Source organism: Dipteris shenzhenensis, chromosome 14 (assembly GCF_047967505.1).
Source record: "Dipteris shenzhenensis isolate YYH24624 ecotype China chromosome 14, Dip_SZ_1.0, whole genome shotgun sequence".
Lineage (NCBI taxonomy): Eukaryota > Viridiplantae > Streptophyta > Polypodiopsida > Gleicheniales > Dipteridaceae > Dipteris > Dipteris shenzhenensis.
The window spans coordinates 458,157-482,737 of NC_141609.1; the positions used below are offsets into that span (position 1 = coordinate 458,157).

Sequence of the window (24,581 nt, forward strand, 5' to 3'; positions counted from 1 at the left end):
GGCGCCAAACAAATTCAATGCCGTCATCGCCATCACAACAAAATGCTAATCGTCTTGCCAAAAACTATGGCTTTGACCGTCGTGATCCCAATATCCCATTGGTCGACGTCAAAGCGAAACATCACTGCTCGTCACCATCCCAAACCACATCGCCCGTTGCCATTCAAGTACCACACCGATCATGGCGTTGGACACTTCACGCCCATCATTGCCAAAATATTCACCACCGACCATCTCCATTGGATTTTAGCGCTGACCGTCACCATACCAGTATCCCGCTGGTCGAGGGGATAGGAATTCTATAAAACTAGGCCTACCCCTCTGGGTCATCGCCATAGCTATTACCACAGAACTCTGTCAAAATTCACCTAGAAATATGACAGTTTCCTGCCCCCTTCCTCTACATCCCAACCAACAAATTTATTTCCTCCTGTTCTTCCACATCCATTGATTCCCTCGTCACTCAATTTCCACTCCTGTTGTGATGGAGTCTGAACATGACTTCTTTGAATTCGAAGCTGACTTGGGCTCCACCCTCACCCTATCCTAGAGGCCACTAGTCCATTAGATTCTCAAAGCACCCCACCACAAGTGACCTTCCATGGGCAACTCAGCACTTAGGCTCATGGGCAACTTAGACGAATGGTTCTCTTCTGCCTCTCCATTAACATGGCTCTTCAATAAAATAGACAAGCCATTGCTATGTCATAGGTGATGCCTCAATAAAGCCACTCCCTTGATGGCCATGTGTGACCACCATGAGATGGCATGAGAAACTATGAGATTAGATGTATCCTTGACATTGCAAGAGGCAAACCCTTGAGGGGGAGTATGTTGGGATAAGTGTGATCAAGGGCTTGCTACCAAAATTGTTTTCCTTTTTTTTTTACAACTCAGATTTTGGAGCAATAGGTGTTTCAATTACATTAAGATTGCAGAAAGATTCAAGGTAGCTAGTTTTTGTCATTTTATACTAAAGAATGTTGTGGTGAAGAAAAATAGCTAGCCAATTGCATTGAATATTCTAGATCCAACCATTTGGTCCCACGGCTCAGATTCCCTCCATCTCTGCAAGGTTGGATCGTGTTTTCCATCGATATATTCAACAAATCGGATACAGCAACTAGGTAAGTTTGAGCCGCCTTGCAACCTTTGCCTTTGCAGTGTTCTGCAAGAGCAATTCATCTTTGCTAATTCACTTTCGCACCATTTTGTATGAAGGTTAGTGGTGTCCTTAGTATTATGGGGATCAACTCAACACTATACGAGCCCGTGTGCACTTTTTGCAAAGAGGGTAAAATTTCAAAGGATAATACCGTGGCTCATTGTTTGACCTGCAACTGAGTTACGATTCTGGAGAAAATTCCCAAAGTGAAAGGCATTATTACAAGTTTGGATGGTGCAACTATAGACATTACCCTGAAGGACATGTGGGTGGAAAAGGTCTTGGATTTACCTCATCCTTTCATAGAAATGCTCGAAGACAACACACAGTTTCTGAGCTCTGAACTTTTTGACATAAAGATTGAAGGCAAGTTTCCAATTAACATGCATGGCACAGCTACGAGATCTTTGCAGAATGTCACTGCTTAGCCAATTCCTTCACCATAGTGATGTGGTTTGCAATGGTTTCTCAATTTTCCATCTTGCTTTCCTCTTGTACAGCAAAATGTCGTGAGTCCAGTCAGTTTTTATCCATTATACAGCACAAGACCATCGTCTTCATCTCTTTGTAAGAAGATTGAAGTCTTACTACTTTATAGTAGAGTGCTTTGCTTTTGGGAGAAGGACATGACATGTCCTTTTGTAAATATGGCTTGCTTTTAGGAGGGGGGATGTACATAGTTGCACATTCTACCTATTTCATAAGTACTTGTTCATTCTGTGTGCTGCAATTCACCATTTTATAAGGTTGAGTATTAACTTGAAAAGAGTGCATATTGTCGTATTTCACTATATTACGCATAAATTCAGCATTTACATGATTCTTTAACTATTGTAAGTACTTATTAATTTTGATAATGATATTAGTTGGTATAAGTATATGAAGTTTATCCTCATATGACTTCTAAGTGTTTCATCCTATTCGACAATTTCATTGTAATGTTCCATTTGTATAATATTAATTAATCTAAGTATAGAGACTTCTTACTTGTGACTTCTACACATTTTGAGTTGTTGGATGCTTCAATAAGTGCTTATTCATTAGCGATAATGGTATTAATTGATGTATGCATATGAAGTTCACTCTCGCGTAACTTCAAAGTACTTCATTCTATTGGACTTTAAGTGTAATGTTTCATTTGTATAACATTAATTAATCTAAGTATGCATACTTAATACTCGTGTGCCTTCTACATGTTTTAACTTACTGGATTCTTTAGTATGTTTAAAAAATTAAAAGCACAAACGTGATGAATTTTTGCACATGTTGTATTGCTCCATAGTTTAAATACAATGTTGTACTTCGATTACAAGAAAAAGGTTTCAAGGACATGTTTTCCAATTGAACTTTACTTATAACATGTTATCTTCACATAGCATATTATAGATGAATCTTCAATAACTCGATACTAAAATGAATACGTATTTCACATATTCATAGCACATTCACAAAGGTGTTGCTAACAATGCAGCTCTTGTAGAGTATTTTGGAACTCAAAATTTCAAAACAGCACATTCAATGCATGAAAAACACTTAGAGAAGAATGTAGCTATAAATAAAATGACTTCCAACATATAATTATACAATTACACCACCATCTCCCCCACTTCTAATATGTATTGTTATATACTTCAACTACAACACTCCATTTGTACTCCAAGGCAAATTTACATATAAGATGTAGTTGAAAATGTCACTCCATTTAATCAAACAAATGCTATAGTCTAAACTCATATGACTCGTACAAATCTTGTGTTGCCACACATTTTAAGTAGAAAATTCTTATTTCATTGCCAAATTTTTTTACCGATAATATGTTTCGAAATTTAAATTTGCTAACATGTTATCTTTAGATAGCATGCTATAGTAGAATTAATCATTATACTTTAGTAACTTCAAACTAAAATCAAAATGTACTGCATATGTACATGGTACATTCACAAAAGCCATCTTTCCAACACAATATCTGTGACCTACTCTCTTCCTTCATTGCACATTTATTGTGACCTACTCTCTTCCTTCATATGCACATTCTACAACAGTTGAACATAGTCGTGGTTGGCAAACAAAGTAATTGTTGATAAATCCCTCTCATACCCTATTGCATGTTTTCAAAATGTATGCCTACAAGAAAAACTAGTTCATGTGTACACTTCATAATTGTAACCAAGCTTTGAGTAATCTTTACATCGTGCGCAACGTAGGAGATAAAAAACCATCCTCAACATATAAACCATAAATACATCTCGCTGTAAAGACTAACAATGTATAGAAACAATAGCGACTACATGCACTCTATAGCCTGCAGCAACCTATTAAGACTAACACCAATGCTCAAGATAGGTACGACATGATTCCTACTTCCAAAACATCGATATATTTAAATTAAAATTCTCGTGAAGCACAAGCTATGGAAAATTGCAAATGAGCATCTCCGACAATTTCAAAGAAATACAGATTGACTCCTTCTTCTGCGAGCTTTATCCATAAAACAAGTGTGTATTCACATGTATATCTTATATGTTGCAATTTTATATCACACCTGCAACACTAAAAAATATGGTTTACTTAGAAGGGAGGAAATTACTACAAACATCTACATTCACACATGACAAATGGGGAAAACAATTCTTTGAATTGTACCTTTTCAAACAGCTTTACTCACACATCAATAATACTAAACAATACTTTGAAGGATTGCTACATGATGGTTCTTACTACTATGTTGAAGATCTATTCTTACAACACATTCTATTCAATGTTTTTGGTTTCAAACTTAATACATATCATTTGCATGATGAAATAGGCTGCGGTATTTCAGTACCCATGAAGATCCCAAAACAACCAAAACAAATGCAACTTGTTGTAAAACACTCTGAAATGTTTACTTTCATATGTGACGTGCAACCAATCAAAAAGAAGAACACTTGTTGGACGGAAGACATGGTAATTGCATTGGGAACACATTGTTGTAAAAAACATCTCCATTTCCACAAATGATGTGGTGCATACCTTACATGAACAATTTCCTTTGACATTAATACATCCTGATACTACTAGATGTAAAATCTCAAACCTTTAAAAAAGACTCCAAAATACAGTTCCAATATCCTCACATGAGTCCAACAACCCAAGATAATGGCCACAATGAGAGGATGGACCATTGTCACAGCATTCTAGAAATGACAATAGGAAAACAAAATCTAACTACACAAACATTTTTGACAACAAAAATAAGAAAATGTGCACATATAACAAATGATTGTATAACATTAACAAAGTATTCAGAGACATTTAGATCTCCTACAAAGTTTATGCATACATGCATCAACACAATTGAAGATACTCCATACATGGATGCATATCTTGTGAATGTTTGCCATTTAAAAAATAAACAATACACATTAAAGAAGACACACATGCTTGGATAATGACCAAAAGACAATGTGACACACCATTTGAGAAGAAAACACAATGCATTTGCATAGAATGCAAAAAATCCATACGTGCAAATACTCTGCCAAAATATTTCATCCCCCTACAAATAATTAAACATACTACAATGTCCAATGTAACAGTTCTAAATGACTCTCAAAGAACAATTAATTGCACCCAGAATAGCGTTTACTCAAATCAAAGAACTATCACATGGTGGACAATATGGAGTGCAAGGCAACATTGTCAATGTTGTATCCAACACAAGTAAAGTGCAGCACATCTTGCCATGTTTCATTAACAATGAATCATCCATAATACTTGGAATCAAGAAAAAACTACAATATAAGAGCACATACCTCCTCGGGAAAGTCCATCTAAATATTTAAATGTGAGCCCTAGACACACTCATTCAAACACCACTTTACAGAGCTAAGAATGTTGAAATTAACAACCAATGGGCCGAACATTTACAACAGATACTACATAATGACCAAACTATAGAAGAAGAAGAAAACAACAATGAAGCTAATGAAGAACATAATGATGACACCTACATGGACACACTAAGTCATAATCTTACTACGGCTGAGCAAGTCATAGATTATGAAACAAACATCATGTATGTTGCTTCTTGCAAAGACAATAAACCACTAGGTTTGTTTCAAGACAAAAGCATGGTGAGGAATTGAATTTTTCTGATGCTCTTCTTTGGTCATGAAAGACAAATTGGAAATGCAAAGCTAACATACCAAGACATTGTAAAGTGAGAATTAACACACACCCCCCTTCATTTCTCACAAAATATACCAAATCTATTCTTCAAGTCAGTCAAAGTTTTAATCAACCAAGTGATGCAAATGATTTGGGTTTGTTTGCATAAAGGGCCACTACAAAATAAAATACTATATGCAAAGGATGTCATGAATGCCACCAATATTGAATCCATTTTGAAATCTAGAATTGGATATAGAGAATTTGAGAACTTATGCACTTTCCCGGATCATAAAGAAAAACTCAGAAAAGATACGTTTGCAATTATGAGACAATTGGGGCGTCCAACCTTTTTTATGACACTATCATGTGTAGAGAGACTATGGGAACCTATGAAAAAATGTCTATAACAAACATATTCAAGCAACTACAAAACATGTCCGAAACAAAAAAACTCAACCATGGAAGTAAGAGATTTGATAAGAGACAATCCAATGATATGTGCAAGGTATTATACGCACAAACTCTAATAACTCCAAAATTTGATAATGAAAGACAAAAAATGTAATAGACTACTTCTTCATCATAGAATTTCAAAAGAGAGGAAGCCAGCATGAACATGGTATTTTGTGGATACAAGATGCACCTACATATGGTATTCATGAAACTAAAAAAGATTTTGTGGATACGAGATGCATCGATGTATGGTATTCATGAAATCAAAAAAATCATCTCCTTCATCAACAAATACATAACATGTGATAAGAGCCTACTGCCAGCAAATATTAAAGACATCCAAACAGACAAACACACATTTACTTGCAAAAAAAGAATCAACAAGTGTACAGATTCCACTATACCCAAAACCTCTCCTGCATGAAACGATAATATCAAAACCTCTAGAACAGAACAACATGCATTGTTACAAACAGACATACCAAACCATTTCTGCAAACATGGATTATATTGGAGTGGATATACTAACATATTTACTAGCACTATGTTCATCAATATCAAAATCAACTCTATTCTTAAGAAGACAACCAAAAGACATTTTCACAAATGCTCTTAATCATGAAATGAGTTTCTTATGGCAATCAAACATGGATATACAATACATTATGGATCCATACTCAACTACAACATACTGTACTTCGTACATGACAAAAATGGATAACACGATAACAGCAAGCCTCCAACAGACATGCATAAAAGATACCAACATCACACATGATAGATTACGATCAATGGGAAATACAATCTTGCATGCACAACAAATGAGTGCACAATTAGCATCTTTTATTACTTTATCTTTACTACTACACAAAACAACAAGAGACTTTTACTTCATAAATACAAACAAACAGTAAAATAGAGCCCTCATTCTTAAAAGAAAACAACAACTGCAATGTCGTCCCATCGAATAAATAGAAATTACATGCCAAACTATTATAGACAAATACAAAAAGAGAGAAAATATGGACAATATTTGCCTCACAATGTTTGCTGCAAAATATGACTACAAAGACAACAAAATCAAAAAAAGGAAAAAAACTAAGAATTAGAAGATTTGTGAAATTCAACATAGCAAAAGATCCAAACAATTATTATAGTGAACAATTATTATTGTATTACCCTTTCAAAAATGATGAGGACCATGAATTAATAATGCATGGATCTTGGGAAAAAGCTTACAACTCTCGATATCAAACCATTACACAAAACAAGGCATTATATACACAAGATGATGACAACAATCAACCATTAAAAGCGAACAATAATCAATTGGTTGACAACAACGATGTTATAACAAGTGAAAATCATGACGTACAAGAGGGCGACTATCCCAAATATGACATCGCATTAGACATGAAAACAAAACATCGAAAACCATTAAACGACAAATTTATCATTCCTATTAAAGAACAAATACTCATGCAAAATGACGAATACTTCAAAATGATTTGATCACTCAATTTTGAACAAAGACAACTATTTAATGATGTCATGATATGAAAACGAATCAAACCGACAAAAGAAACACTTGTTCCTAACAGGTGGAGCTGGGATAGGGAAAATATATCTTTTGTTACTCATAGTACAAGGTTTGCTTCGACTTTACAGCCAAACAATCTAAAACATAGATTATGAATTACTACATGTGCTAATGTTAGGTACACCGGAAATGCTACATACAACATAAATGGAATCACTATTCATTCTGCATTGCATTCGCCATTGTAAACAAAGATCCTGACATGCATCGCTAGGGAAAAACTAGACACACTCATCTATCTCTATGAACAAGTACAACTCATTATGTTCAATGCGATCTTATTACTTGGTAGGCAAACTTTAGATTTTGCGGACCTTTGCATGCACACATTCAAAAGAAATCACACAGAATACTTTGGAGGGGTCGATGTCATTTGCTATGGGGATTTCTATTAGGCCAAACCAATATGAGATAGTTGGGTATTCAAACCAATGAAAGAGTCATTACAAACATTAGCGAACACCTACTGGCTAACAAAACCATGATGTTACAAGCTCAAAAAACCAATGCGATAAAAAAATAGCGACTTCATAGAAGCCCTCAACTATTTCAGAACTTGTACACATAATGTGGAACAAAATACATCAACCAATGATGCTTTTGTGCTCCACCACAAGGCCATACTTTCCCCCACCTTCATGACACCAACTTTGACATGAACAACCATAATAACAAAGTATTCCATGCAATAGCGGGCAAAGAATATAACACCAAAGCAATAATTGATGCATTCAATAGTAACAACCACATTTCATGTAAAGTATTAGAAAACTCTAAATCAATAGATGGCCTAAGAACAACTATACAAATTAAAGAAGGTATGTTAGTTGAATTATGCTCAGGAAACATTAATCAAGAAGATAGATTAGTTGTTACAGATGGTGTTTTCATGAGCATGTCCACACATCATAATGATGACATCATATGGATTCGATTTCAAAATCCACGAATAGGAAAAGAAACAAGACAAAGTAATTTCCATGTTTATACAACAACTATTAATCAGAAATGGACACCAATATTAAGAGTCACAAGAGAAATACCAATTGGTCCTTATAAAAAGCCATCCTCACTTGTCGACAAATTTCCGATCCTACCAATTGCGGCACGAACAATTCATAGAGCACAAGGGCTTACAATGGACAAAGTCACTTTCTTTGCAATGGGGATTCACACGCATGGTCTTACGTACATAGCCCTGTCACGTGTAAAGAAAATCAAAAAACTTTTCTTGCTCCAACCACTACAACAAGAACATTTCCTCGTAGAGGACAATGTTTATGAAGAAATGGAAAGATTGGCAACTGAATCAATGTGGCAAAACCTCAACAATAGGATGCAAAAATGTAAAGACTTAACTATACTCATACAATCTTTAAACACAAGATCATTACAAAAATGTAAGGAAGACATTCTAGCCACTCAAACACATCTCCCTAACAATTTTCAATGCATTAACAACCACTCCACTTGCACTCTGAACAAAATGACATTACCATTGAGTAGACAAACATAATTACACAATATGGAATTGAGATTACAATAACCCGCATCAAAACAAAGAACGCTCAATACACGATTGCAAAGATATATAGATCGCCATCCAAACAATATAAATTATTCTTTCGACTACTACATGATACATTGTCATCCATTGCTAAAGCGCACAACATTATACTACTAGGAGATTTCAGATTGACATGTTATAAAAAACAAAACAATCAAACGCACTGAAAGAAATTATGATTACCTTCAAATACATTCTATAATGCGATCACATCATGACAATATATGGAACACAATTAGATCACATTTGGACCAACATACCGACCGAACATGACCATTTGCTGTGGAACAACTTATGCATATTTGACAAATCACTCCATAACATACATATATGCATACTAAAACCATACATTTCGCAACACATTTTACATTATTCAAATACCAAAAAAACCTCCGACATCAAACATTTGCAATTCCTTCATGATTAGCCCTAACAAAAAACAATCCATCTACATTACCTCTACTTCATTTGCAATACTATGCAAAAATAATCCAAAACCAAACAACAACATTCTATAAAAAACAAGGCCGACATGTACTTCTGCAATTGTTTACAGCATATTAAAAATTACTCCATTATAGCCAAACATCATACAACAAACTCTCTCTCTAACCAACATCACCCCACAAAAAATCATATAAATGTAACCGCATACTAACTTCCAAAATACAATGCCAACAACTACATCTATGAAAAAAAATTCAACAACATACAACCATATCTTAGAATTTTTGTGTGAAAATCATTAAAACAAAAAAAATCATCCAAGCAGGGCCATAGTGGTACCACCACCTTGTTTAATATATTTACCTTTCTATGCAAAAAAAAAAAAAACTTGTAACATGAGGACAGGTTTCGAACTTCAACAATTGAAATGTTAGCATGTATGCACAATGAATGCTTGAAAAAAATCTTGGCATTAAGGAGAAATTGTGCAAGAAACAATAAAAGCATCAAGATAAAACTTTTATTAATTATATCATTAATGTTATACATTTTCTTTGGCAACTCATATTACTGCCATTTGCATTGGAACAAAAAGGATCAAATGATGATATGCATACAAGTTGATGAAAATTAAGGCGAAAGATCAACCCCAAAGTTAGTGTGACATAGCCATAAGTGTTAGCCATAGAATGGAATGATCATGATAGAAATCCAAGGGGATCTAGGTGATATGTTTTATTAGTGTAGAATTTTTAATCGGAAGGTAGGCCTAGATATGCGAGTGTTCATGTTAGTTTATGTCATCCACATAATTTGTTCATATACTATAGGGTAATCCACACATATGAGCTTTTTATTTAGGTTCCTAGGCAGTCCTTTTCATATTATGTGTACAAGATAAAGGAAGACTTGTAATCAATCACTAGTGTTGGGTGGAGCAACATAAAAGAAAAGGAAAGGTGATGCACTGTCACTTCTAATAGAGGTTACACCTTTCTTATAAATATTTTTGCACAATATTGGAAACCTATAAGAAATCTTGTTACAACTAATTCAACTCAAAGTCACATGCTTGTTGGCTTGGAAATGCTCTTAAGAGGTGTGAAATTTTGAAGTTTAAATAGGCTATTTATGATAAGAACGTGTTTGTAGACATGTCACATCATCATAGCACCTAGGGGATATAGCACCATTATACATGTAGGCACTTTTGTTTTTTATGAAAGTACAATGCTTTTTTTATAGTTGGCACACCAAAGACAAGGTGGTAGCCCTTAGATAAATTATTGTAGGTACCCTTAGATTCATTATTGTACGTGTCCTTAGATCCCTTATTGTAGGTGTGTGAGACAAGAAAGCTAGTCGGGTCACTAGTTTGCCGTTTCTTATATAGTTTGAATCTCTCTCTCTCTCTCTCTCTCTCTCTCTCTCTCTCTCTCTCTCTCTCTCTCTCTATCTATCTATCTATCTATCTATATATGTGTGTGTGTGTGTGTGTGTGTGTGTGTGTGTGTAAAAGCAAGGTAAGGGATTGTAAGGTGGGACATCACTACTTTAAACAAAGACTAGTTGAGTTTCTTATATTAGAGATAGAGAAAGAAAACAAAACAAACAAGGGTTGAAATTTTAAATGAAGGAAAAGAACTCACACTCCAATATAACATAGTATTGATCAAGGCAAGGGACACTACCTAAGTCCGACAATATAATAATAAGATATTGTCGTTTTGGAAGGTGTTTATGCATTAAAAAATGGCATGAAAAATACATCGCATGGGGGACTCTAAAAAAGTATTGGTGAGCATGGACATGCAAGATGATACCTACAAAAGTATTGACGAGCACTCCCCCCTATAAAAGGATGGACTCTACAAAATTATCCCTCCTATAAAAGGGTGGACATGTAATATGATACCAAGATATCTAGCAATTACTTCGATAGCCTTGTCATCGAAAGTGGTAAGGAAATCAACTCATACTAGACACTCTCATCAACGGAAAATCTAAAGGAACATTGGATAGGTAGCACCAAAAGGAGAGAACATTCAAACAATGCATTCCTCCATTTGAACCAAGTAAAATCCTCTACCAAGAAACTTGGTTCAAAAGTATTGACAAACACTCCCTCCTAAAAAAGGGTGGACTCTAAAAAAGTATTGATGACTAGCACTCACTCCTACAACAAAAGGGTGGACATGCAACATGATACCAAGACATCTAGCAATTACTTTGATAGCATTGTCATCCAAATGGTAAGGGAAATCAACTCATGTTGGACACTCTCATCAATGGAAAATCTAAAGGAACCTTGGATAGGTAGCACCAAAAAGAGAGAATTTTCAAACAATGCATTCCTCAAGGCTCAAAATCTATTTGACCCAAGCAAAATCCTCTACTAAGAAACCTGGTTCATATTTTGTGGTTGTTGACTTTAAAACCATGTGGAAAGTGGAGCCATCCCTCAAACGTATAAGGTGGGAGTGGTCATCGAAAAAAAAAAACAAATGAACATGGTTGCTTGTGTTGGTGCTAGAACTATCTTCTTTGTGATATGATGTCAAACCAAGCAACACCAATACTAGCCTCATAGATAGACATAGCCATCTCTATGTGTTGCTTGAGAAGTTTGTAGGTTCTCCTTTATGCTTACTTTTGGTGCTTGTTCAAGGATAATGGGTAAATGTGCTCTTAAGGCCTTAACAAATGAACTAGTTTAGAATGGAAATAGCATGGGTTTGTAATTTCAATTCTCAACTAGCTAGTTAAGGCTTGGAATAAGTACGCATACTATTTCCAATCCTAAACCAAGGCTTGTAAACACCAAAGTAAGTACGGGTTTATGAATTATGGGACTAGGAAGAATCCTGGTCCCCTCCTTCATGGGCACATGTTCTCATTGTGTCAGGACACTGTAATGGTTGGTCTTCATTCATGACCACCCTTCCCTTTTAGTTGGCACATCTAATTTTGAAATCCTAGGTGTAAAGGAGCTAAATAGAGGGCCTTGTTTGCACCCTCTATTAATGGTTGGAGTTGAGTGTTTTACCACCCTTCACGCATTGAGAAACTGGTTATGCAACCATAACTATGAAAACTAGCCATCCCCCTTTATGGGGATATACCAACTCTATAGCCATGCATATGGTTGTGTTGATGGGCCTATCCCCACTAGAAGTTAGAAGGACTAGTTAAGATTTCAAATGAAACTTTGCATTCTAATTTGGATTAAGGGGGGTCTTGTTATGTTAAATATCTTAACGGCACCTTGAAAATTCTTGAAAACTCAACCCCCTTGAAAAAAGCACTTCAAGGATTTTTGTAAATGAGAATTAGTTTTAAATCACTTAATGGTGGGGAGTGCAAACACTACATTAACATAACATAATAGTGGATGGAAAACTTAAAAGTAAGGGTTATTTTGGCTGGGATTCTGCATATTTTGGATAGTTCCCATAATCTCTACCTTTAAAATTAGTTGAGATATCACAGTTTTGGTGTTTTTTTGGGGGAGACAAAAGGATAGCCTACTTCCACCATCCCAATTTCTTGAGAAATGATAGCCTAAAGCAACCTTGCCCGAGAAAATGAGCCATAACTTCATGAAATGCTTGTTTTGGTAGGCACAAAGTTGATAAATAGTGCAACATACAACCATGCCTTGCCATTTAGATTAATATCTAACATGACCCCATTTGGATTTGGCAATGAAAAGATATGGGCTCTTTCAAAGTTTGGCTATTTTTTTGGCGATCGATACATATTTTTACTTTCTTTTTTGAATGCCATGGTTGCCCAATATTTTGACCCAAACCCAAAGGAGTGCCAAATTCTATAAAATTTCCTACCTTAAAAAAAAAGGCACTGCGTGACAATGGAAAGGACTGACAATAGCCTTAGACTTCAATATCCTAGAGATCTTGCTAGCATTTTGCGATTGTCATTCATAGAATAAACATGAGAATATAGAAACTCTATCCTACACGATCAATCATTCTAGAGACTTGGCATTAGAGCTCTTCACAGGGGACGAGTCTCCTTATTTTTAGGCTTCTGTGTTGCTCGGTGTTGTAACCGAGGAGCATATGGAAAGTTGCTCTTAAAGTGCATTCTATGTAACATGAAAGGAGTTAAAAATAGCCATGGACACGAGCATATTTCAAGGGGCAACCATTTATGTAGCTAGGGGTGTTTACACACTGATACCAAATTTTTTTTTGCACGTAAGAAAAAGAAATTTAAATTAAGGAAAGAAAAATATAAATGTTTTGGTAGTCAGCATAAGCTACAAGGCAACCTCGAGGGCTTGTCTAGCCAACTTAAGCTCTGAAAACACCATAGTATGAAAGGATAGATAGAATCTCATAAAAACTAAAGCAGAGGCTAGAATTCCATTGGAATGCGTAGTAGGGGCAGAGGGGATGGACTCCAAGTTGCAAAACACCATTGGATGTGCATAAGTAGGGTGGACAAAATCTTGGGTAGCCAAACTCCCTTGTCCATCCCTCATGTATAAAAGCACACTTGCCCACCCCTTAGAGGTTGTTCCTGCAATATGCCAGGGTTTGTGCGGGATGCCCTTGAAAACACATTGCCAAAGTTAGGCATTTGCATGCCTCGATGGACATGAAAAATTTTGCTCTCCACCCGAGCATTGTGATGCTTGCCTCCGTTATGGTGTAGTAGAGAGAATTCCCACTAGGGTGGAATCGCTCATTTCTAGTGTGAATGCATGGGGTTGTACTCGTTCTCACGGGCTAACAACTAGACCAGCATGCCAAATTGTAGCATTGTAAGGCCCCGTTGGAGACAGGAATTTCCATTCTCCAACCTGGCCCTGCAGTCGCCTCTAATTCGTCGCTAACTGTTTGCAGCAAGTTCAAATGTTAGAGTATGACATTTGCAAGCGTTGGCGCTAGCTAAGGCAGGCGGAACGCAAGAGCTTGTGGTGTAGCATGGCGAGCAGAATGCTGGGGCTTTGGCGCTGGCGGGATCGCTCTTAGAAAATCCGGGGTGCATTTCTAGACTTTGTGGAGTCCAAAACAAGCGTCGCGCGATAGATGCCACGTCAAGGTCCGCACGGGATTAGTACTCCAACGGGAACGCGGGAAGACGGGCTTGGGCTCAAGAGTGAGGTTTCTCCATTTCCTAGGTGATTCGAATTTCGAGCTCTTGAACGAGTGAGCAGCCATCATCCATCATCATCATCCATCCATCATCCATCCATATTTAAAACCAAGTGTCCCGAACACTCCTGTTGAATGTTCAGTGAGGACTGAGAGGAGGCTTGCGAGAAGGACAGCGTCTTTTCAAGGCCGAGGCTTGTCGTCCTCTACGGTCCAGAGTCCAGTCTCGAGAAATAGAGCGCTCAATGGCCATCGGCGATAGCTTCTTGTCAGGCTGTCCGTAAGACCAATTGGTACTCCACTGTGCACTGCCGTTGCAGCCTTCTTCTTCTTCGCACTTATGTCGTGTACTTGCCTTGCTCCTCTAGATCTCCTCCTCCAGCTACCACGGTCCACTACCACTCTCTCATATCTTTTTATCTCTTTCATCTGGGTTTGCGCCCACCCGATCTCCCTCGGCCTTTGAAACGATCCGAATTCGCTTGCCCCCACTGCCCGTCTTGTCTTTGGCCCCTTTTCAGGGTGAAGCAAACTGGCTGTCGTTTCGACGATCGCTATTCGGCTACCCCGACCACAGGAATCTGCTCCAAGCTGTACCACTAGTCCCTTTGAACTTTTAATGTCTAGTTTCGTTGGATACACCGCAATTGCGAGAGTGTCCTAGAGTGCCATTTCCAATATGACATAGATTCGAAAATGGAGAGCTGCATAAACGACGTACTCCCTAACATTTGCCGGATACGGTTTGCTCTGAACTACTAATAAATTATGTAAATACGCTCAAGACCAGGGAGTCAAGGGTATCTCTAATTGAACTCCCAAGCGGATCCACAAGGGGAACTTTCAACTACAATAATAAGGCTCTGTGTGCACACGATCCCAGCAATGTGCTGTTGGTGATGTGTTTTCAAGCTCGACACAGATATCTATGCAGTTTTGGAGTGCCACTGGAGCTCAAACTTGCACCTCTTTTCTGGAGGGTGCAGATTTCAGCACTAATGCGCGATTTCTCCTTTATTTCGTGCCATATGCCTCTGACCTTAGGCTCCAGAGCTTTGAATGTGGTTCCTGCATCTGCCCAGCCAATAAGAAATGGGCACAAAGAACTTTATAGCCAAGACAGAGTGCACAGCAAGTCATCAGATGATTCTAGTGGCTCCAGTGCAAGTACTTCAAAGTAATAAATGCTTGAGCGATTTTGTTCACGCGAAGATTTCAAGTCCAAGCCTCAGCATCGCACCAACTGTTGCGAATTTTTAACCCTATGTGCACAAACCCTAAGTAACTACGCTCAAGACAATGCCCAGGGTATCTTTAATTGAACTACTTATAAGTAGATATGTGCTTAAGACCAGGGTATCTTTAATTGACCTACTAATAAGTCAAGGTGCCCCTCGAAAGCCTCAACTGGGTGTGTAAGGCTCAATGCACACGGTAACAAGATGCGTAGTTGGTGCTCATAGAGCATTTTGTTCACACGTTAAATGAGCTCCATTCCATTGTAGCATTTAATGGAGGTCTCCTTGTTTCAAACTTATTTGAAAGAGAGGTCTAAGTACATGTAGGAAGCTCTGCAATGAGTGTGCATATGAGAGCTTGGCACTTTTGATAGGGCTCCCCATCCTTGTCTTGAGCATTGAATGCACTTCAGTCCATTGCAGGAACAAATGGAAGCTTTGTATTGGCTGGTGCAAAAATTGAGCGCTGATGCTGGAAATGGCACCCTCCATTTTGGAGTTACAAAATGGAGAACCAATGGCACGTCATCCCAACCTCAGAAAGTGTGCCAGCGTAAAAAATCCTCCACCAGTCGCACACCATTGGCATCATGTGCACTAGCCTTGAGTTAGGTGGGTGAGTTTATTTTTATCTTATTTTTTTAAATGGTGTGAATTGAACTCATATTATTGGGGTCAATGCACACGATAAGCTCAACAGTACACAAAAACATCATTGAAGGACCCAAATTTTGTTCACACACAATATTGCACATAGTCCATTGCTATGACGCTCACCAATACTTCTCTCCTCTACATCCCCTTTGCTTCACCTCTACAATATCTACACCGGTGAGCTATAAGGTGTTGACCTATTACTGCCAATGAAATTGGGTGGCGTAATGGTGCGAGAATGAGCAACCTAAAAAATGAAACTCCAAATTTGAGCACCAACTATGCAGTTATGCGCCGTCACAATTAAAGCATGTGACCTATTTCGCATCACCTCTAGCCACACATAACTTGTAGCTTGTGCACTAGCCCTTAGCAAGTCAACAGGAGTCACTCAAGAGGACGTGTTGCTAGTTTTGCAAGGTTTTTTGGTTTTGCTCACACACCCAAATACAGGGGCACATGCACCTAGGACCTACACTCGAGATATTCCACATGTGGGCAATCTAGACGACCACCTAATCACCTAAGCTGTTGTTGCTTTGCACTTTGTATGGCTTTTGCCCATGGCCTCCACCCTTTTCTTTGTTAATATTGTTTATTCCGTTGGTGTTTCTTTTTCTAAAAGCATGCACTCTTTGAGCTCTCCGAATCAAATCCCTATCCCTAAACATAATAACATGGCTACCGACTTCTTGAAGTACTAATAAGTAAATACATTTGAGCAATATGGTAACATAGACTAAGAAAAACAAGGTGGCTCTTTCGTCTTAGAAAAAGGGCTTAATTGATTGTAGTTAGATTATCAGTACGTAACCTCAAGATGATGACCTATCCGCTAAGGAAAGATATTAAGAAGCCAATATTCCCTATTAGCACACAACTCTACTTTTCTTGTCTTATTTTGTTGATTGTTGCCACTCTCAAGTGCTTTGTCTAAGCTCTACTCCCTTTTTTGTTAATACTTTCTAATCCTTTGATTTTGAAAAATATTAAAGCATAAACTCCCTGAGCTCTCTCCCATATGCATAGCAATGTTCAAACTCATTAGAGGACATCGAAATATAGGGGTCACACTTACATGATTTCCATAAAAAAGTTGAAACACACAATGGCAAGGAAAATTTTTGGAACAATAATTACCCAACTATGAAAGATCTGGTACACTGGTTGCGTCACCTATTTACCCAGCCTATTCTACCATGAGAGTACCCTCCAAAGGGAAAAGTTGCCCAAATATGTCACCCAAGTGAATTTTTGGGGGGAAATTGAATTAATTGGTCGCCCACCATCCTCATGAACTTGATTAACGTAAGTTGAGGGTAAAGAAATTCACACGATTAAGGTATGCCAATATTGATTAATGCACACTTTTTCTCTCTGTCCCTATATACTTCTAGCTCTTTCTCACGATATTTTCTAGCCCTTTCTCCATAGTTAGCCACACAACTATTAACGGATCCTGCGCTATTTTTTTGGCAACTTAGTAAAGAAGCATGCCATATGTAGATGATGGGGCCAAGAAGGAAGACCCATGGTTGCTCAACAAGATAGAGAGGAGTAAGCAAGTGAAGCACTGGAGGGAGGTGAAGGGAGCAAGGAGGGGTAGCTTGACGTTTCATTAAAATTTATTTGGTGCTTCTAGACCTTTCTATTAAAAAATATGTCGCTCCTTGTATGATCACGCCTTCTAAATCTGGCCAGAAAATTTGTCACTCTTTCTAGATCCTTGTCCCCCACTCCTCTTGGCGGGCTCCCTACTCCCCCTTTTATTCTCCTCCACAATCACTATCCTCCTTTCATTTTATCAATGCTCCATGTTGCTCAGTGCTTCTAAGGCCAAGGATTCCGCCATTGCTGCCATGGAATCTAGGTTGTGCTTAGCGTTGGAGATCACTAAGGCTACATTGGGCACTACGCTCTCAACTGGTTGAGTAGAAACTGCTAGATGGTCAAAGCAGGGAAGAGGATTTGGTGAGGCAAGTTCACGAATTGAGGGATCATCTAACGGTTGGCCTCACAAATGGGCTATCACGAATTGAGAGGTTGGCCTTCCAAATCACTGATTTGTAAGCAAAAGCTATGGAGCATGTGGTTGAAGAGCAACGGGGTGAGTGACAGAGGGGGAGGGGAGGCTAAGTTAGGTCGGGGAGAGAGAGACATAGTGGTAGGTGGAGGAGAGGGAGCCTAGGAGGCAAGGCGCAGAGCTAAGGAGAGGAGCCAAGGGGGGAGATGTAGAGGTGAGGCACAAGGCAGAGGGTGGCGACAAGAGCCTTAATTTTGGGGCCACTTCACTAGGTTAATCAAGTGTTTTGTAGAGAATAATTAATGAATTTAAATAACTCAAGCCATTATGTGCCCTTTGAGAATGCAACTTACTCGCTTGTTCTCCAATTATTGCTCAAAATTTGTCACTTGTTCTCCGAAATGAATCAAATTAGTTGCAAGATGTCTTGCATAAAAAGCTAAAATATTCATAGGTATTTACCATGTTTATTTTAGTAACACCCATATCCCACCATTACTTAAAAATTATTGCTATTTTCACAAAGTTATAGTTTGTAACCCCACTATTTCCCTACCCTTTGTAAACCCTCATCTACAAAATTCCCTCTTCTATGCCTCATAGCCATGTGCCTCATACTCCAAGGAATGATTCGGCTCCAAGGTCTCAAAGTGCTCCACCCCCTCATCCCTCGTTTGTAATTAAGGATGGGCATATGAGGGAGGGTGTTGCAAAGCCACAATGGAAAGAGCGAGAGCACATGCATATGCACGCGCACGCACACACACAGGGGGGGGAGAGAGAGAGAGAGAGAGAGAGAGAGAGAGAGAGAGAGAGAGAGAGAGAGAGAGAGAGAGAGAGAGAGAGAGAGAGAGAGAGAGAGAAGGGGGGGGGGGAGTGCCCTCATGCAACTAGAGGAGGAGAAGGTACAAAAGACATCGAGATAAGGAAGAGATAGAGGTTAAACATCCCTTGGATTCATTCTTTATATTTCCTAACATCACGTGTGCTAGGTAGACTCAAAACAATGCAGTAGTGGGGATTGTTATTGAAAGGCTTGGATTGATTGGAACATATTAAATCCTATCCAGGATAATTTTGAAGTCAAAGTTGTTGGACAAGTTCAAGATAATCAAAAGGAATTGTGATCATCCTGATAAGATGTCATCCTTCAAGTACCAAGATGCAACAATGTAGAAGACACGTGGAATAAGAAGTGTGCTTCCAAGGCATTTGAAGAGAAGGAGGAACCCTCCATTTCAAAACAAACATCCAATAGAGAAAAATCTAAGATTTTAGACCTCACAATGATGGCTACCGGCTAAATCTTTGGAGTAAATCAACTATGTGAGTTGAGCAAATGTCACCCTTGCAACTTTGTAGAGTGATCAATAAAGTAGAGATGGAAGTTGATGCTCAGTTTGTAATGGTTGACAAGCATGATCTAGCCAATTCTCCCACTCTCAAGAAAGTCACTCACTTTGAGGTTCACTTAGATGAACAAGCAGGCAGCTCCATATTTTAGAGCTTTTGGTGTTGATTGGATTTATACAATGGTAGGTGGTTGGTGGCTTTATCCACATTTCTTGAGGGAAATTATGCTTCTTTTGCCATATCTAACCATTCTTAGTGATGTGGAAATTCACCCTACGGAGTGTGAAGTGGTGAATGCTATAACATTTGATGAAATCGATCTCACTTAGACATGAGTGACTTCAAGTAGGTGGTTGAGGACACAAGGGATGCCTAATCAAATTGAGAAATGGGACAACATCATGGGATGCCTAATCAAATTGAGAAATGGGACAACATCATGTGGGACTAAAGCTTATGCATCTATAAACTTGAATGCCCACCTTGCATCTATCCTTATTTCAAAGTATTAAGCTATGGCCAAATAATCAAATCTTGGTTAACCTCCTTAAACAAGTGGATGATGCTTTGAAAGTTCAAGGGATTGAAATTGCAAATGTTGTTAGAGCAAGGGCAAGGCCAAAATGGGTTCAACTGGGAGATTGCTCCTCAAGCCATTGAAGGGTAGGCATACTCAGGACCCCAAATTTGTAGGGTCAGACGACACATTGATGGCTCAACCTTCTAAAAGTGTTAAAAAGCATAGTGAGGTGATCCCTTTTGTTGTAGCCTTAGGGAGAGAGATTGTGCCAACTATTATGTAGGCTGATAGCATGAATCTCAAAATGTGATGTCCACAGATTGAATCAACCCTTTTTAATCGATAAGCTCTTCCATGCACTAGGAAATCTACAAGATGAGTAAGTTATTGTCCAAGTTTTGATGACAACAAGAATTTTCAAGCTGTTTTGGTTACCTACTAGTTGATGATTGCACGAATATGGCAATACTAATATTGGAAGGTTGGTAGCTGATATGTCCCTTAGAGAGTCTAATACATCATGGATTTTTGCACAAGTTTGTAATATCTTCGAAAATGTTCACAATATATCATCAGTAATAGATAATGCATTGGCAGGTAAAGAGCAATGGATTCACCAAAATTCCCACATGAATAAGGCCTCTCACTGAATCTAGTGGGACTTCATCCTCAAAATTTTACAACATGTTCAGTGGGGTCAGAGTTCCTCAATTCTATTCATGCCTTGTTTAGTTATGCAAGAGTAATTGTAATGATCAATGGCGATGTGGTGGGGAGTTTGGAGCTTAGGAGATCTACATTAGGCAAGGCTAAGTGCCTTATTATTTACTGTAGTGACTACAAGTCTAATTAGTATATTTGGAACTCAGAATGAATTGAACGTTTGAAAATACCCTCTAGTGAGCAATTAACCCCTTAGATGTTTGCCAATGACATCAATATTATATCAGTAGTAGCAAATGCAAAAGTGGATGTATTCCTTGAGATATTGGATTGTCCCTTCAAACATTAGAGGAGATGCTAATCTATCCATGAGAATCAGGTGGGGGTATGCTTTTAACCATCACAACAAAGCTCTGTCTGTAATTGACGAGAGACGTGGCACAAAGGTCTTACTTAGTGGGTGGATTGGAGAGGTAGTAGAAGTGAGTGGGTGGAGGTGGGGGCTATCCTCTTCACATCACAAGGAAGCTCTCTCTCTAATGGATGAGAGACTAGAAGAGAGGTAGTGCTCAGTGGGTGGATATGTGGGATGACCCAAAAGTCTCTTGGCTATCCTTGCAAACTTCAAGGATAATTGGGTTGACTCGAGGTAAGGAAAAACACAAATCCTTGGGGAGTGGAGGGGTCACTCACTAAGAGCAACAAATCCTTGGGGAGTGTAGGGTTCACTAAGAGCAATGCCTTCCCTTTATTTTAGAAAAGAAAGGTGGCTGGGAAAGGGTGGTTGGCAGCTCTCTTTCTCACAGTTTGTATACAGGCAGGCAGGCAGTCATATCGGGTGACATGTGAGAGATGTGATGTGAGAGAGGAGAGAAGAATGCTCCTTTCACAGGAAATATACTTTTACTGCTGGTTTCCAGTTGCGATGGGAGAGATTGAGAAGAGATGAGAGCATTTGCTCATGAGAAGCAGGAGGAACCAAAATACTTAAGGCTGGTTTCAGTGATTTGCTCATGAGAAGCAGCAGAAACCAAATACTTACTGCTGGTTTTCAGGTGTGATGTGAGAGAGTGAGAAGAGATGAGAAGAGATGCGAGAGATGTGAGGAGATGAGAGAAGAATGCTCATTTGCTCATGAGAAGCAGGAGGAACCAAATACGTAGCCACACTACCCAGATTGGGAACGAAAGCTTTCCATACACGGTATGGGGCTCTTCTTCTTCTGCAACACCCACTTGGGAAGTTGGGAGTCTCCTGCTTTGCGTCACAATCTTCTCACTGTCTCGCTGGTCTCCATGTCCTCTTTCACCCGCCTTGGATGCAAGGAAAATTCAAGGAATTTACATGTGATTCTGCGCAATTCCTGTCTGGCATTGACTAGACGCCGGTACCTCCTCCCCCCCCCACTGTGCAAACGCTTTTGCAGAATGCCGTCCTCCCTATCCGTGCCGCATTGGCTGCATCGAGTTCGATGCGTTGCCCCATCCTTGAATTTTAGCAAACACCTTTGGCTGGCACGCACACTTACGATCAAGCACGTTCTCTCTCTCTCTCTCTCTCTCTTCATCATCATCTTTCAAGCATGGGACAGGCCCAGCTTGTATTTCTGATGAGGAGGGCTCAGGACTCAGGATCCCGGAGAGGTAGTTAACTCTAAAATAGAGTAGTAGTTGTCGCCGCAGTGCTTCTCGATTGTGATGCTAGTGCCCCTGTACTTCCCGTAGAAGTGGCCCCTGGAGGGAACTGTTGCTGGCTGGACGTTTTCTCCAAAATCAAGGTGTAAGGTTGTTGTGCAGCACTCATATCCTAATCCTTTTCGTGCTTGCTATATCCCGCAACCCATACCTTCAGGTTGTATAACCACTATGTTTTGTGGACGGGCGTACGCTAGCTGGTACTTGTGATTTTCTATTGAAGGTGGACTCTGAAGGCCTTGGACGGAGATTATGCATGGCCTGGGATTCTAAGGCTTGCCCTTGGGACTGGGACACTGAAGCAGTCCTCCCCCAAGGTCGTGGAGGGGAGTCTCGCAAGCGAGCCCCTGAGAGCGATTGGTCAAGCGAAGCCGAGACTTCCTGCGTAGCTGGAGGACATGGAGCACCTCAGACTGGAGCTGGGTGTTCTAATATATCTGGCTTGGGCACCAGCGTTGCCCCTTTCGCCTTTGCCTCCTCAACTGGTATATTTGCTAGCGGCATTGGGATACACAGTACTTTTGGTTATGCCAATCAGAGAAGACTACCGGGCAATCGCACAGCTGATTGCAATGAGGATTGCGAAGGGGATTATCCAAACGGAGAACATAGCAGAGGTCATGACAGCTGGAAAACTGTTGACGAAAGAAATGTCGGATTCCTGGAGCTGGGTAGCCAAGCTAGCTCCTCTTGCATTGGGCTCAGGAACTCTGCGACCGTAAGCAGAGAAAAGAACGGGGACCTTATCGTGGCAGGCCTGCATCAAGCAAAAAGTTCAATTGGGCCGGGGGAGTTTTTTCTGCCTGCTGGAGGACATGATAAAGACACGAAACAAGAAACGGGGTCACAATCCATCAAAGGGCGACACTGTAGCACACCCACTGGCTCAGCTGGCTCTGGTGATTCTTTGACTGGTTTACATCTGGGAAAACGGGTGTATGTCGAAGATGTCAAAGGTAGTGCTGGAACTGAGGAAGCCCAAAAACCTCCAGGCAGCAAGCCTGCTCCTGTCAAAAAATCTCGCCCAGCCTCAGGAGGGGTTCAGACCCCACGCTGTCAAGTGGAAGGATGCAACATAGATCTCACCTCTGCCAAAGGCTATCATCGCAGGCACAAAGTATGTGAAACGCATTCAAAAGCGGAAAAGGTAACGGTTGCAGATCAGGAGCAACGTTTCTGCCAACAGTGTAGCAGGTACGGGACGCCAATCTATTTAGGTTTTGCGCCTGTACTCGAGCATTTTAGTCACGTAGTTTGGTTTGGAGTCTAGGACTGCGTGTGAGTGGTGATTGTTGTAGTAAAACTGCAGTTCATCTTCAATGACAGTTCTGGTTGGCATCTGCACTCGTTCGTACTGGATGTTGCTCATGGCCTGTTTTGTCAATCAAGCTGCATATTGTTAGCTGCTAAGTAATCTCTTTTCCTAAATCCAGGGATTCTGTCTCTCTCTCTCTTCCCTCTGTTCTAGAGTCAGAGCTGGGGAATCAATGAACCTGTAGTGGAAAAAGGATAAGAGGATCGAAGTATGCTGTGCAGAGGATCATGTCCTTGTCTTACTAGAATCCCATGGAGTATCTTGTTGCCTGTGAAGCATGTTGGTGATCTGGTGCTTGCCTCAATTAACTGGACTTGAGTTTGTTGAATATCTGCTTGAGATTGTGACGCTGCGAGGTGGGTCCCACTTACAAGGTGACACTTAAATCCAGAAGAGAGCTTCAAAGTAGAAGAGCAACGGGCTGAAAAGAGGTACACAGAGGAGGAGAACCAGGACAGCCGAGACTGTGATCAGGGGGAGATATGTAAATCCCTCCAAAGGTGGCACCAACATCAAATCCAAGAGGGTGCATGCTGATTTTGTTGATGATTTTTGTGTGGTTTGTCCCATAGCTGCTCAGATCTCCGAGGGCCATCTCCCAAGGCCATTACTAG

The 24,581-nt window shown here is 39.5% G+C and overlaps 2 protein-coding genes across 2 annotated transcripts in view; one reads left to right on the plus strand and one right to left on the minus strand.

Moving 5' to 3' along the window:
• The window catches only part of LOC147894038 (Sucrose-6F-phosphate phosphohydrolase family protein), a 186,763-nt gene that overhangs the window by 112,811 nt on the left and 49,371 nt on the right, over positions 1-24,581 (minus strand). The gene's annotated exons all lie outside the window — the stretch shown is intronic.
• LOC147894040 (uncharacterized) overlaps positions 21,965-24,581 on the plus strand; it is a 54,705-nt gene continuing 52,088 nt past the window's right edge. Inside the window, exon 1 of the mRNA XM_087384817.1 lies at positions 21,965-23,846. Coding sequence (XP_087240943.1) covers positions 22,909-23,846 — 938 coding nt within the window. The 5' untranslated portion in view covers positions 21,965-22,908. The remainder of the gene's footprint in view (positions 23,847-24,581) is intronic.